Source organism: Typopeltis vanoorti, chromosome 2, assembly GCF_054136105.1.
Source record: "Typopeltis vanoorti isolate ZY-2024b chromosome 2, IOZ_Tvanoo_1.0, whole genome shotgun sequence".
Taxonomy (NCBI): Eukaryota; Metazoa; Arthropoda; class Arachnida; order Uropygi; family Thelyphonidae; genus Typopeltis; species Typopeltis vanoorti.
Genome location: NC_143550.1, coordinates 97,295,481 through 97,310,700, shown reverse-complemented (window position 1 = coordinate 97,310,700; position 15,220 = coordinate 97,295,481). Strand labels below are relative to the sequence as shown.

Genomic DNA, 15,220 nt, shown 5'->3' with positions numbered 1-15,220 from the left:
AATATACAACAGTAACAATGCCTCGATTCTTTATACTAATGCCAAGAGTATCCAGAATAAATTTGTGGTGCTGATAGCATCAGCTGACCCAAAGATCAATGGGATCTCAGACACGGTTGACAAAAGAAGTAGCAGGGTATAACATTTTTCAACAGGATAGGAAGGGAAAAAACGCAGTGGTTGAGTAATGCTTATGATAAGTGATGTCTTCTCAGAGTGGAGGATTTGGAGGGCAATGACACTAATGGTAGTTTTGAAAGCAAATGGTGAGTTAGAGGTGGAAGGACAGTATATTAACATTTTGTTTGTAATGATATATAAAGACTATAGGCATTTATCTATCCTTTGAATTGTCTTGTTCAGTTATATATAAAAAAAAAAAAACTTTACAGAATTTAAAGTGATTTATACTGTGCTTAATATTGTTGTTATTTGCTAAGCCTGCATTTGTTTATGTGATATTACTCTGAGTGTGACTAAAAGCTAACAAAGGTATTATCATAGACACGTGGTCTTACAAGAATTGTTTACATAAGAGGAGTAATCGTGTCTGAGTATTTGTGAGTTGCCATTGAAGTATAGAACCTGATTTACTTGAATTTTTAGTATCGTCTTTTTTGTACATTTCTTGGATTATGAATAAATTGTTTTCTTGTTTAAATAATTTGTCCGATTCCTGTTACCAATGCACTGCTCACTAAATTCGAATCTGTGTGTTCTTGAATAGCCACGACTGTAGAAAAGAAGTTTCATGTTGCTAGATTTAATTATAAGTAAGAGGAAGGTTCTGTGATTAACTGAGTGTTTTTCTTTGGAAGGCTAATCTTCTCCTATCCACGAATTTTGGTGGCGCAGCTAGAAATCAGATAAATTTTCCAAAATTCAATTTAGAAAAACACCAGTTGTCCACACAAAGAGATTGGCTCCCACCTGAGGCATTCTCTTAGTGCTGAAAGTTTTGCACACATGAACAATAATATTTGCGGCTTTGAGACAAAGGGGGGAATTAAGTTGAGTGAGAGGATTGTGAGCTAAGAGATTAAATCAAGCAACGGATAATTTACTTGGAATTACGACTGTTTAGATAAAAGATAAACTGTTAAGATTAAAGCTAAGGAGTAAAGATTAAAGTTAAAGTACATTAAGTAAAGTGAAATTTTGAAGATAAAAATTGAATAAGATAGTATAATATCGTAGATTTTACAATGGCACAGACGATAAGATGTAATTAAATAATAAAACAACCATAGTTTTTACAGAAGTGCAAGAAGAGTTTCTAATACTGAGTACTCTGGATGTCAATAAAGCAATGGGACTGGATGGGATTTTGCCATGGGTTTTGAGAGAATCTTCTTCTTCTGCAGCTTGTCCCACTTAAGTGGGGTCACTGTTAATGATGAGTCTCCTCCACATCCTCCTGTCTTGGGCTGTTACCACATCCAAGTTCTCCATCCTGAAGTCCTCTTCTACCAGCTCCCTCCATCTCTTCTTTGGCACCCATGCTTCCTCCTTCCTTGCACATCCATCTGCATGACCTTTCTTCCCACATATTCGTCCTCCCTCTTCATCATCATATGACCAAACTATCTCAACCTTGCCTCCTGTATATTCGCTCCTAAGTTCATAACTTTCACTGTTCCCCTCACATAGTCATTTCTCAGACGATCCTTTCTGGTCACACCGTACATCCACCTAAGTATTCTCATCTCTGCTACCTCCAACTTGCTGATGTTATTTTTCCTCAGGGCCACAGTTTCCATAGCATACGTCATAGCTGTCCTCACTACTGTCCTATAGATTTTGCATTTCAGATTGATTGGCACCCTCTTATTGTATAGCACTCCAGCCATCTCTCTCCAGTTCTTCCAACCACTAGTATCCTGCATCCCATTTCCTTCTCAGCCCCTCCATCTTCTTCCACTGTTGGAACCTAAGTATCTAAAGTCCCTCACCTTTTTGATGACATTTCCTTCCAGCTCCAGATTTGTCTCCTGGACGCCATCCACTTTTGTCTTACTTCTGTTCAGTCTCATACCTCTCTCTTCCAGTACTTTCCTCCATCTTTCCAGTTTAGCTGCCACTTCTCTTGAATCTGCACACAGCAAGATGTCATCTGCACACAACATTGTCCAAGGCACATCTTCTCTCACCTTCTCCGTCACCACCTCCATCAGAATATTAAACAAAAACGGACTTAATGCTGACCCTTGATGTAAGCCAACTGTTACTTGAAAACTTTGTCGCAGACAGGTCTGAACTCTTGTCTTCACATTTCTGTACATCTCTGGCACCAACCTGACATATTTCCCTGGTACCACCTTCTCCCTCAGACACCTCCAGCCTTCTTGCCTTGGTACTCTATCATATGCTTTCTCCAGATCAATAAACACCAGATGTAGCTCCTGTTGTTTCTCTCGAAACTTTTCCATCATCTGCCGTAACCCAAAGATAGCATCTGTTGTTGATCTACCAGGCATGAAGCCAAATTGTTCCTTTGCAATCTCCACCTCCTTCCTCAATCTTCCATCAAGAACCCTTTCTAGTATTTTCATTGTGTGGGACATCAACTTTATTCCTCTGTAATTCTTACAGTCTTGTGCATCCCCTTTACCCTTGTAGATGGGACAAGAGTACTTTCTCTCCATTCCTCAGGTATATTTTCCTGTTGGCAAACTTTTATGAACAGGTCCCACAGCAGGTCAATTCCCTCCTCCCCCAGTGCCTTCCATGCCTCCACTGGAATCCTGTCGGGACCTACCAATTTTCCATTCCTCATCCTCTTCATGGCCTCCGTCACTTCCACTCTACTGATGTTCTGCACCATCCCCTCAGAAGGCTGCCCATCTTCTCTGTGAGTCCTTGCAATTTCCTCATTCAAAAGTCCCTCAAATTATATTCTCCATCTGTTTCTAATGTCCACATCCCTCCATAATACTCTTCCTTCAGCATCTTTGATCTGCCTCACATGTAAGATGTCCTTTGCTGCTTTATTTCTACATTTCGCTAGTTGGTAAATTTTTCTCTGTTCTTTCTTTGTTTCTAATTGATCATACAGATCTTGATATGCCATGGCCTTCGCCTGTGCCACAACTCTCTTGGCTTCTTGCTTTCTCTCTCTCTGTCCTTTTCCACTCTTGACTCATCCCACTTCTGCTTTGCCTTCCTCTTAGCTGTCACTGCCACTTGTACATTGTTATTCCACCACCAACCCTCCTTCTTCTCACTAATCTTTCCAGATGTCTCACCAAGCACCTCGATTGCACAGCTGAGGATTACTGTTGAATTATGTTTCCACCAATCTTGTACACTTTCCAGTCCATCCGAAATCCTCTCCAACACCATCTCCCTGAAAAGAATGTGCTAAAGAAATGATATCTCCGTTGACCTTGCTTTTCAATGAAAGTCTGGCTATAGGAAAGGTGCCCGAGGAGTGGAAGGAGGACAAGATAGTGCCATTGCATAAGGGTAGTAGCAGACTGGAAGTGTCAAACTGTAGATCAGTTTGTATTTCACCAGTAGTTAAGATTTTGGAGAAATTAGTGAGGAATCATTTACAACATTGGGCTGACAAGGGTAATGTTATCTGTAAGAGTCAGCACGGATTTGTTAAGGAGCGCTCGTTTTAGTACAATTGCATTTTATAATAAAGTGACAAAAGCAGTTGATGAGAGAAAGACATTTTGCTTTTTATTGGATTTTACAAAGGCATCTGACAGGGTACCACATAAGCTAATATTTAAGTTGCAGCACATGAATTTAGATGTCAGGTTAGTGAACTGGATTTGGGATTGACTATTTAATGGGTATCTGAGAGTTGTGTATGTGGAAGTGGTATCAAGGAAGCAGAAGGTTACAAGTGGGGCTCAGTACTGAGACCTGTATTGGTTAACCTTTATATTAATGACACTGTCAAGAGTTATTAGTGAATAGTGCAGATTTGGTAGCCCTACAATAGGACTTGAATAAACCGGACAGAGGCAAATAAATGGGATATCAGAGTATGCAGCATGCTCCACCAGAGCATGCTGCCTACTCTAGTGGAGGAACTGGAGAAGTCAAGGGATCAGGTGGTGATGACTGATAGAAACCTGAGATTCAGGGAACATACTGCAAAGGTGGTGAAGGTAACCCAGAGGATTGCTGCAATACTGAGAAGGATGCTGGTCTGCAGAGATATGAGTTGTCATTTCAATGTACGAAGTCCTGATTAAATACCTGAACTATTGTGCTCAAATTTGGTCCTCAGGATTTGAAGGATATAAAATAATTATGAAAGAAATGCAGAGGCAGATAACAAAGATGATATCAGGAATGTACAATGTTAGTGCAGATGTTAAGCTGAAGGAATATGGACTGCAGAGTTTGGTAGAGAGAAGTGATATGATTGAGACAAACTGTTGAGTGATAATAACAAGGTTGACACTGGAGAGTTCTTTTGTTTGGTGAAAACAGGGAGGAACAGAAAGGACAAGGGGCCATCCCTGGAAGTTACAAAAGGAAATTGCAAGCAAGAGGGTAAGGAGTGGTTTATTTGCATGGAGGGTGGTTGAACCATGGAATGCATTGCCTGATAGCGTGGTGAGAGCATAGTCAATGGGTTCAAGGAGTGGTATGATACTGTGTTTTCTGGGAGGCCTACAATGAGTCTTATGACTCCATGGAGGCCAGAATCATAACTGCCATTAATAATATCCCCATCCTCCTATAAATCAGTCCGAATGCATGCAGCAGCTAACCAACACTCTCCCACTGACAGTTAAACTCCAAACTCAAGAAACAAATTTCTCTGCTTCATTTATTCCTTCCAATGCCCTCAAAAAGTCTTCTGTCATGTTTCCCAAGGAATAGAATCCACTGCTTTTCAACTCAAATATGAATAAAGTCACTAATTATCTATCTACGGTACTAGTGTACTATAGGTTAACCAACCTTTCATGGATGGGTTCTCCATAAATACTACCCCTCATTTCAAGCAACAATACAATCGTTTTTCCATTTCTAGTTCTGGATGTAGTTTTTCTCCAGTGTATAGTATTTGAGACTATCAACAAATATTTAAGAAAAATGGTAATGCCCATGTAATTTCTGCAGTACAGCTTACATCAGATGAGGATCTAATATATTACTTCAGCTCACTAGTCACAGCATCTACTGCTATTTGCAGTCTATGTTTTTTTAATAAAAATGTCTCAAACCTGGTCAAGATTATAGTATATTAATAGTTAACATAAAATAAACTTAGTTACAGCAATATGCTTTTTTGGTTGTTTATTGTTAAGGAGTTCCACATTTTTGTATATCTATCTTGTATTGCCATCGCGGTCTTTAATAGATCCAGCACTGTTGTCTCCGATGGGCAACTCCAATGTTTTAAATGGAAATAAAATTAACTGTTATAGAACTATACATATGCTATGTATAAATACTTAGTTTTTAAATCAACTATGCACATTTATATTTTCTTTAAAAAAAAATAATTTTCTATTATGCTGCACACAAATATTTATGATTCAAAATAAATTCAAATAATGCCCAAAAAGAAAAATAAATGAATAAAAATTTAATTTATATATTCAATCTGTAACAAACTTTGAAAAAAAAAAATTCATTTCCAACGAAAAACTTGTATTCAGTATTCCCACATCTATAATAATAATAATAATAACCTTTTTTTTTTTTTCAGTTTATCAGCGAACACAAATAATGCGTTACATTTCTGCTAGTGTAATGTACGGGGGAAAAGAAAAGTGGGGATCAAAGGGATGAAACTGTTTACTCACTTTAAGACTCAAACGTGAGCTCAAGGAATACCTGTCTATGCCAGTCCGAACAAGGTCAAGCTCTTTGCAGTGAATTTCGACTACCATATCACCAATAAAAGTGGGCCCATATACATGACGGCTACCGTCCCTCTCTCTCAGACACACACTCTAATAAGAATATACATCGCTCTTACTGGGTCAGGCGCATAGCTTACATTGACTACTAGATCCCTAAACCTTGCGAAGGATAACAGTTAACCTGATGCTATTTCCGACTACAGTTAGACCCAAAAATAAAAAGCAGCCCCTTGTGCATTTCTTTGGAAGGCGTGATCCCAGTATATTTAGGCTATAAATATTGCAATGAAGATTTTTCGTAGAAAATAACTTACTTTTGTTTATATACAAATTTATTTTCATTTATTGTGAATCCGTAAAATATGTACTTGCACCGTCAAAAGTCCCTAGCATCCAAGGATTCAAATACCACCTACTAGCCTCATTCACGCCCACATGGAATACTATAAAGGGGAAAAAAAAATACTATACAAAAAATAAATATAAAATAAAATAATGTAATCTCCAACCAAACACCACTTGCAAAGTTTCAGGCGCCCTCTACCATGAGGGAAAAACTGAAGACCGAAAGTGCAAGTTGTGATATGTGATGAATGAAGTTCGTGATATTTGGGTAGTACTTATAGCGCTTAGATTTTCTTAGGTAAATTTCCATTCTAATCGAAGGTATTGCCACAAGTTTTTAGTGTTAAATAAATCACGAAATTAAACTGCGTATTTTTGATCATTAAAACAAGTTATAAATAAGGTAAGTTAATGTGTATTGAGTACTGTGGTGTTCGACTTTATCATCACAATTACTTTTACATTATTCGATGTTTTATTTGAATCCAGAATTACAGTTTAAAAATAAACATAAAAAATGTGGTATGGTATTAAAAAAGTTCGAATCATTAAACTCAGAACAATTTTTCTAGTAGTCTTGGCATCTTTAGTTACACTCAAGATAAAAAAAAAAGCATTCATATGCTTTTTTTTTTTTCAAAATTTTATGCTGATCAGCTAATTGCAGCTGATTACTAAATCAGAGTAACCTAAAAACAGAGATGGGGAGTGAAAATTGCTAACAGCATGCAAATGAAATCATTGTCAAACTGTTAATTAGTGAAGGAAATCATATGCGTGAATATGTATTTGTGTGTGTGTGTATTATTATTATTAATTATATGGATACTCCATGGAATCAAAATTATTACAGGAGACCCACTCTATCCATTAGCGCAATACCTATCATCTTAAACCTATTCACAGTTGAAGCACTCACAACCACCTCTGGCAATCCCTTTCACTCATTTATCGCTCTCCACATAAAGAACCTAGTGTGCTTACCCTTACTAACCACACTCTTAGGCAACTTCCAAGTGTGACCCCTTGTTTTCCCCTTACTCCTAATATACTGAAAAATTTCAGTATATTAGAAGTAAGGGGATATTAGGAGTAAGGAGTAAGTAAATGTCATTCTTATAGAATCTGGGAGACCCACTGGTTGGATGAGTGGTTAGCTTATCCTCTCTCCAGCCAAAAGGCTACAGGTTCTAATCCCACCATGGGCATGGATGTTTGTGCCCATGGTGGAAATACTAGTGGTGGGCAGTGGATGATGATTGTAGATGCAGTTCGTTGTAGTTGGTGAATTGAGTAGTGGAGACAGAGTTGTAGAGTAGGTGCCTTCCCACGAAGAGACATTGGACTCCCTGGAGGTGTTATATAATAATAACTTATAACCATATCCCCTCTCCTCTGCCTGTCAGCTGAACTCTGCAACTCTCACATCCTCAATCTATCCTCATAGGGAACATTTCACAGACCTGTCACCAGCTTGGTTCACTCATCTCTGAATCTTCAACACAGCCTACAAATCCCCAAGAAATGCAGATGACCAAATCTGTGCAGTAGTCACTGTGTGGCCAAATTATAGCCTTATAAAGAGGGATAATAACCTCCCAATCTTGTTACTATGTTCTTCAGCATCCAAGTAATCCTCTGAGCTATACATATAGCAGTCATTGCTTCCTGGTCAGTGAACATCCATGTGTGGCTGCATGGTAGGTGAGGAGCTGAACCAAAAAATCCCTTGAGCTCAAAAATTCTTCATCTCCAAATGTTTCAGAGGCCTTGACAAGGTCCCAACCAAGTACTGGTACCGTAGATACAGCAGAAGTAAGAAACAAAAGATTTGATACCGATACCAATGTACAGTGTTTCTGATCATTCATGCAACAGGTGAAAAGTCAATAGGGAAAATATCACTCTTCTTTTTTTCAAAATGGTTTAGAAGGACTGCCAGGATCTCCGAAAACTGTTAAGAAATTACATTTTGGTGATATCCTTGTGGAAACATCATGTTAGAAACATTCTGAGGAACTTAATTAAATATAAAGAGCCAATAGGCTTCATTTCGGCAATATAAACACTATTCAAAATTAAGGGGATATTAAATCCCACATTGTTTTAAAACCGAATAAGAAACTCAAAGATTGGAATCAGAGAGTTTCATGCCGAATATAGTAAACTATAAAATATCGGCGAATTACAACGAGTTTCCCGAGAATGTACCACGTACTAGGACTACTTGCATTAGCTCACGCTAGTACTTTGCCAATATTTTATAGTTTACTATATTCGGCATGAAATGAAGCCTATTGGCTCTTTATATTTAAATAACTTAATGGTTGCACCTGGTTGACAACTCGTTTAACCAAGTATATAAGGTCTTTTCGCTATACCCTTTGGTATCTTTGGTCTAGCTACTCACTGATGAAGCCTCAAAAAAGGCTGAAACCAGTCTGGGTAGTGACCTCCCTCCATAATGTAATAACAGCATACATTTCCTAGGAAATGTGTTTTTACATTATGGAAAATACCTAAGAATAGCGATCTGACCTTCCGCCACCTTTGCAACGAGTTGCCCGAGAATGTACTATGTACTAGGACTACTTGCATTAGCGCACGCTAGTAATTCGCCGATATTTTATAGTTTACTATATTCGGCATGAAACTCTCTGATTCCAATCTTTGAGTTTCTTATTCGGTTTTAAAATAATGTGGGATTTAATATCCCCGTAATTTTGAATTCTGAGGAACTGCTGAGAGCAACATAAATAGGTGGAATACTAGTCACACACTTCATAAAACACTCAATTCTTGTAGAGGAGTAATATCAGAATGAGATCTCCTTGATCTTTCTGATGAAGAGATGTTCAGAGCCTAAAGCTCATTGAGTGACTGGTGTGAGGCACAGCTTGATACGTAGGGATGGTCACCTGGTTCTGACCAGGAACATCATATTTACTTTTAATACACCTAAGCCTCCAACATCTGTAAAAGCAGGGTATCTCAACTGTCCTTTAGAATGTTCATCTAATCTGCTAAGATGCTTTAAATGTCAGAAATATAGGTATGCCCAAACTGCCTGTCATGGCTCTACCACCTGTGCCCAGTGTGCTAGAGCTATGTTTATTAATATTTATAGTCATTGATGTAATTCTTGTTGTTATATTGGTGTAAAATCTATTATCTTGTCCTTCCATTTCTTTTTTATCATTAGTCTCACACCTCTCTGTCCTTGTTTTTCTTCTACTGTATGAAGTATATATCTTTCTTTCTTGGTAACTTGGTTTTCATTCCTTCTTACTTCAGAAAGTCTTATTATATCCAAATCTAATTTGGAGAGAGCATTATGTAGTTCTTCTCTGTCTTCTTTCAAAAGTGTTCTTATATTATGCATACTTATCTTTAGGTTTCTTGTGTATGCACCATTTTTTACTTCCATTTTCAACTTTGTAACTTTGCTTTCATTCCTTTTTACCTCAGAAAGTTCTATTATATTCCAGTCTAATTTGGAGAGAACATTACCTAGTTCTTCTCTTCTCTATCTATTCACTCCCCTAGTTTGTTTTTTTTTTCCAGAACCCTCATATGTATGGTCTATGTATGGTCTCTATTCTTTGATCGAGTGCTTTATTTCTAACCCAACTCTCATATCCATAACTTAAAACTTGCTTGAACACTGTCTTGCATGCTGCTAGTTTGGTGTTTTGGCTAATTTCTTTCTTATTCGATATAAATTTATTCTGTTGGCTACCTACCATACCAGCTTCGCTTATTCTGTTGTCTATTTCCATATTTAACTTGCCATCTTCACTAAAAACTTTGCCTAAATAGCTGAAATATTTTACTTGTTCTATAGGCTCTCCATGAATGCAGTTGATGTTTTCAATGTTTCTGCCTATTTTTGATCTTTTTATTGTTGATTTTCATATCAAATTTGTTACAGCTGTTATTCAATTTAGTTAGCGAATCTGGAGACTTTCATTAGATGTGTGTTTAGGAGTACATCATCTGCATAAAGCATAAAAGCTTAGTGTGATTCTAATAAACTAATATCAGACCTAATGTGATTCATATAGATGGTGAATAAGAGTGGAGATAATGTGCATCCTTGTCTTACTCACGAGTTTACATCAAACCATCTTCGTGTATTTATTTCAATTCTAACTGCTGACTGACAACTTAAATATAGACTGTGTATTGCTTTGTGTAATGTTCCATTCACCCCCAAGCTTTTCTCTGGACTTGGCATAAGCCTTTTGCACATCTACAAAACTTAAGTACATTCCTCGTCGTATTCCCACAGTTTCTCACTATTTTGTCTTAAAGTGGAAATTAGATCCTGAAAACCTGTTTGTCCTGAACTCAGCTTCTTCTTTTCCTGGTTTCCTCTTCCATAATCTTTCTCAACTTTTCAAGTATGCTTGCATTAATCTTACCTGGAACACTTAGAAATTTCTCTGTTTTTCTCATATTCAGCTTTATTCCCTTTTTATATATATATATATATATATATATATATATATATGGGAACTATTAGGACCCTAACCTAATCATCTGGAATTCTTTTGACCTGAATTATGGATTGTGAACCCTCTGAATTGCAGTTGTTAGTACTTTGCCCCTGGAAAGCCATCGAATTTCAGAATGAAGCAAAAGTTGTATATATTCACTTCCCATTTCATCGCAGAGTACTGAAAATAACCTGTTATTTAACAGTCGAACTTTAATAAAATTAACTAGCTTTACAGCGTTAAATAGCATGGTTTTAAATTCTGGTGGCATTCCTTTAGAGGCTAATGCTTCCCTATGTATGAAACAATGTACCCAATTCATATTCGGAGCTACTTCATTGACCATAGAAACAATCCCACTTTGCCTGCCTTTAAGGGTGTGAGCTCCATCCGAACAGAAGCCTATACATTTTTCTCACTGGATCCCTTTGTGTATTATGTAATTATTGAGAGCATGAAATATTTTTTCTCCAGTTGTTCAGGATGGCAAAATTCTACAAAACAGAATATCATCATGAATGTTGTTATAATGTACATATCTTGCATAGCATATTAATTGTGCATCATTTGTAACATCAGTAGTCTTGTCTATTTGTAATGCATAATAATGGTTCTTCTTAACTGTTTCGATTAACTCAGATTCCACATCATCTGCCATATTATTAATTCTGCAACCGACAGTGTCATTTGAAATAGGAATCAAATCAACATCTTTCAGTAACTTGTTGCCAAACATCGTTTTTATCACATCTTTTATAGCTGGAAGTAGCAAATTTTCCCCGATAGAATGAGGGTTCCCTGTTTTCGCCATGCGCAAACTTAAGAGATAGGATGCTTCCAGTACCCTGCTATTAATAGAACCCATGGCCGAAACTATATCTTTCCCATGATTTAATGTCCCTGAAAAAATTCAATTGGCTTATTTTTCACATCACAATGTTTAGTTTCTAAATGTTGTCGGAGTTTCGCAGGTTTCATGCACTCGTTTGACAACACTTCATAACACAAGACACATTGAGGTTTCTGTTCACTTTCATCTCCACACCAAGTAAATCCGAATTCCAAATATGAACTGTTACATTTCCTACTGTATTTTTTCTTTGAACTGCTTGTTTCTTCTTCTTTAATAGTATCAGATTTACTCTCCATTACAACACTTGTATCACAATTAGGGTTAGCATCGCCTGTTTCATTTGGCCTTCTTTTCAAAGTCCTAGTTCTAAGTCACTTTTCCTTTATTAAAAAACGATTCCGAAAATATATAAATATATAATACTGAGGTTAACTCAGGACACACTTTGTCCAAGTATCATTTAGCACTTCTCAAGATATACTGAGCCTTGGTTGAAGGAGGGAAACCTTCAATAATAAAAATCAATAAACAAGCCATTGGTTGAAATGTGGATAACACATGTTTACTTCAAATCTGACAATAGCAAGGGAAGGCGGAAGCAATAAAACTATATTGTTGTTCACTTCACCCCTCTTTTATTATTGTCAATCTGCCACTACAAATTTAGCAGCAGAATGACAAATAATAAAAAGGGTGAAGTGAACAACAATATAGTTTTATTGCTTCTGCCTTTGAACATTCTGATGATATTTGTTGTTGTTTTTTAAGTCTCCATTTGATTTCAATAATTTTTCTATTCAATTGACTTATTCAATTTTAATTTGTTTAGATAATTAAAAAATAAATATTTAATTAATTTAAGTCTGCCTACGGACCACCTGTCCTATCATCGCGGACCACAGGTTGAGAAACACCTGCCATAATACATAGCACACTTCCTTTTGGAATGCGCATTTAATGTTATAAAACCACCCTTTGAACTAGATATAGAGACATAAGCAGATGACGTAATAATAAAAATTAGCAACAGAATGACAGTTGAGTATTTAGGCATGCTGCATTAAACTCATAAGATTTAATGGAATGAATGCAGTACAGAAACATGATCAGGGATACTGTCTTAAAAATTTTAAAAACACACAAAAATACTCAAAGCAATAAACGGAAAAAGAGTTAGACCAAAAGCCTAGTCCTCTAAGGGTGCTGTTGGGTGGGAGGCCAAAGAATTACTTTTGCCTTTCTTTCTCAGTTTTCTGTAAACTGAGAAAGAAAGGGTGCCATTGGGAAGACGTGATTAGAATATCTAGAAAAAGCAGGTTATTGTTTATTAATTTCTTTTTCTATAGTGAACTGGACTATGCAGAGGCCTGTGTAGCTCAGTGTAAGAGGTGCTTGCATCCTCTGCCCTAGCCAACCCGAAGATAGACTTAAGTTCAAGTCTAGTTGCTGATTGGAGATACTTTCTCAAAGCCTTTCTTTGACTGGTTCCCGAGTTAGTCAATCTCTGGCCGGGCAAACGAATTTTTTCTTCAGGATACTCAAGAAATTTGACTGTAGAACCCAACACTATTTCAGACATGAATATATCCTGTTAGGGTTAGGAACCAGGAGATGGCAGCACTTGTTTGCTGGTCTCTTCATCAGGTGTCACTTATAATTACTTATAATCACTCGAAAATGGATGTGCAAAACCAGGGAAACTAGAACTACCAAGGAGGGGGGGGGGGGAATGGATATGCAGACATCAGTGAGACAGATGAGTGTAAGAATGTATATAATGTACCCGAGCTAGCACTAAGGACAAAAAATGGGAATGGGTCATTTAGAACAGCGCTCCCCAAACGGTGGGCCACGGCCCCCTTGGGGACCGTAGGTTTTGTTGAGGGGGCCGTGAAATAATGAAAACAAATTTAAAATGTTTTAAGACTAAGTAAATTTTTTTATTTTAAAAGAAACGTATTTAACTTTTATTATTTATTATTTCTTTTTTGTTATTCTTTATATTTTAATATCAAGAACTGTTGATATGACTTTATATATATATATCAAAATTCATTTTATATTATCACTATCACCCGAGCTAGTTTTCTGTTACCAATAAAAGTTTCGCATATACTTCACACATGAAAAAAAGCTTAAACAAGTTCATGTGGGGAGATAGTAACTCGCTTGCAGTGGTAAACAACATGCCCTCCCTTAACAGCCACTATACTGCGGAGGCAATAAAAACAATTACTTTTATTGTGCCAGTGAATAAGGTATGAGCAGTCTGTAATATATTTCTCAACAAATAGTGCAATTAGAGACAACTGGGATAAAAACACACTAATCACATGTCCCCTCATACAGAAACTAGTCTGTATAGACTGAAACAAAACCATATGTTGCATGAGCAAACACAATATCTAACTAAAAGCTATTGTTATTAATTAGATGTGTGTGAGTTCAGTTTCCCAAGGCAGCAATAAAATTCAACCGAACGTGTTAAACTTCGTAAAAGTGTTAAAACTAAGTAATATATATACACGTAATGAATGTTATGGAAGTTTCACATATGGAATTCGGTTGAAGAGAGTTAGCATTTCAACTCAATTGTCAGCTATGCTTTTATCTTTCGGTTGCGCGATCTTTTGTTAATACTGCACCAATCATATGCACGTTTTAATAACCTGCCTTTGCTGTCTGTTTCGCGTTAGGCTTAATTACCGTAAAGGGAGAAAAGTCACAAAAGAGAAAAATGTTCCTGGTCCGGGGATTCCCTTATTCAGGTAATATTCACTAATTTCATGTCATCAGTCTGTGGTGTGCCAGTATCGGTAAGTGGTGACATTATTTGATATATTCTACGTTAAAAAATTTAACCCTGAGATGGATAAGTGGCTGATAAAAAAAAATCCCGCGAACAATCAGAAGAAGCAGAAACATACTCAAAAAAAAAAAAAAAAAGATAGTATTTCATATTTTACCAGAACAGCCCGCATCGTCTTCAGAACCAAACGGTAAGAGGCAAAAAATGTAATATATGCATTTGATTTTTTGCAATATTCGCTGTGTATGTTTTGTATTGAATATAAATACAAGAAATATTATAACAATATATCTCTCTATTACGATTTTGTTTCGAGGGGGGGGGGCGCATGAAATATTTTAATTTTTGCAAAGGGGGCCCTGACATCCAGAAGTTTGGGAAGCACTGATTTAGAATAACGCATCAATATAGGGATGGGACTAAGGGATCACTGCATTTCATGTATACTAATGCCAGGAGAACAAGAAGGAAGAATTTTTGGCCTTGATTGGCTCTTCCTGGCCACAGGTTATTGGCATTAGTGAAACATGGCTGACGGAAGAAGAAGAAGATATAGTTAGTGGGATAGAATGTGTAGGTTATAGTGTTTAGCAGGGACAGAGAGAATAAAATGGGGGGAGGGGTATTATTGATGATAGCTGATGAACTGCAGCCAAGGAGAATTGAAGTTGTATCGCAGGATAGTGAAAGGAGCTCATTTGAGGCTATTTGGTGTGAGATTGAGACTGGCAGAATAAAATATACAGTTGGGTGCTGCTATAGACCAGGTGATGGAATAGATGGTGGAGATAGTATGCATAGGGAAATTGATGAAATGAGTGGAAGGAGGGTAATTATTATGGGGGATTTCAACTATGGTAACATTGATTGGAAG

The 15,220-nt window shown here is 37.0% G+C and overlaps 2 protein-coding genes across 4 annotated transcripts in view; one reads left to right on the top strand and one right to left on the bottom strand.

Annotated features, from left to right (window-relative positions):
- Window positions 1-6,282, bottom strand: part of LOC150109283 (synaptophysin-like protein 2) — a 109,937-nt gene extending 103,655 nt beyond the window's left edge. Inside the window, exon 1 of one of the 2 annotated variants that reach the window (XM_090412391.1) lies at window positions 6,155-6,282. Coding sequence is in view for 1 of the 2 variants with exons in the window: in XM_090412383.1 (XP_090268509.1) it covers window positions 5,781-5,867 (87 nt within the window). In the remaining variant the exon portion in view is untranslated. Of the gene's footprint in view, window positions 1-5,780; window positions 5,908-6,154 lie in introns of those variants that run through there. The other variant, XM_090412383.1, reaches the window with a different exon arrangement.
- A 115-nt stretch (window positions 6,283-6,397) lies between these two features.
- The window catches only part of Prosalpha5 (proteasome alpha5 subunit), a 159,980-nt gene continuing 151,157 nt past the window's right edge, over window positions 6,398-15,220 (top strand). Inside the window, exon 1 of one of the 2 annotated variants that reach the window (XM_090406961.1) lies at window positions 6,398-6,588. The gene's annotated coding sequence lies outside the window, so the exon portion shown is untranslated. The remainder of the gene's footprint in view (window positions 6,589-15,220) is intronic. The other variant, XM_090406967.1, reaches the window with a different exon arrangement.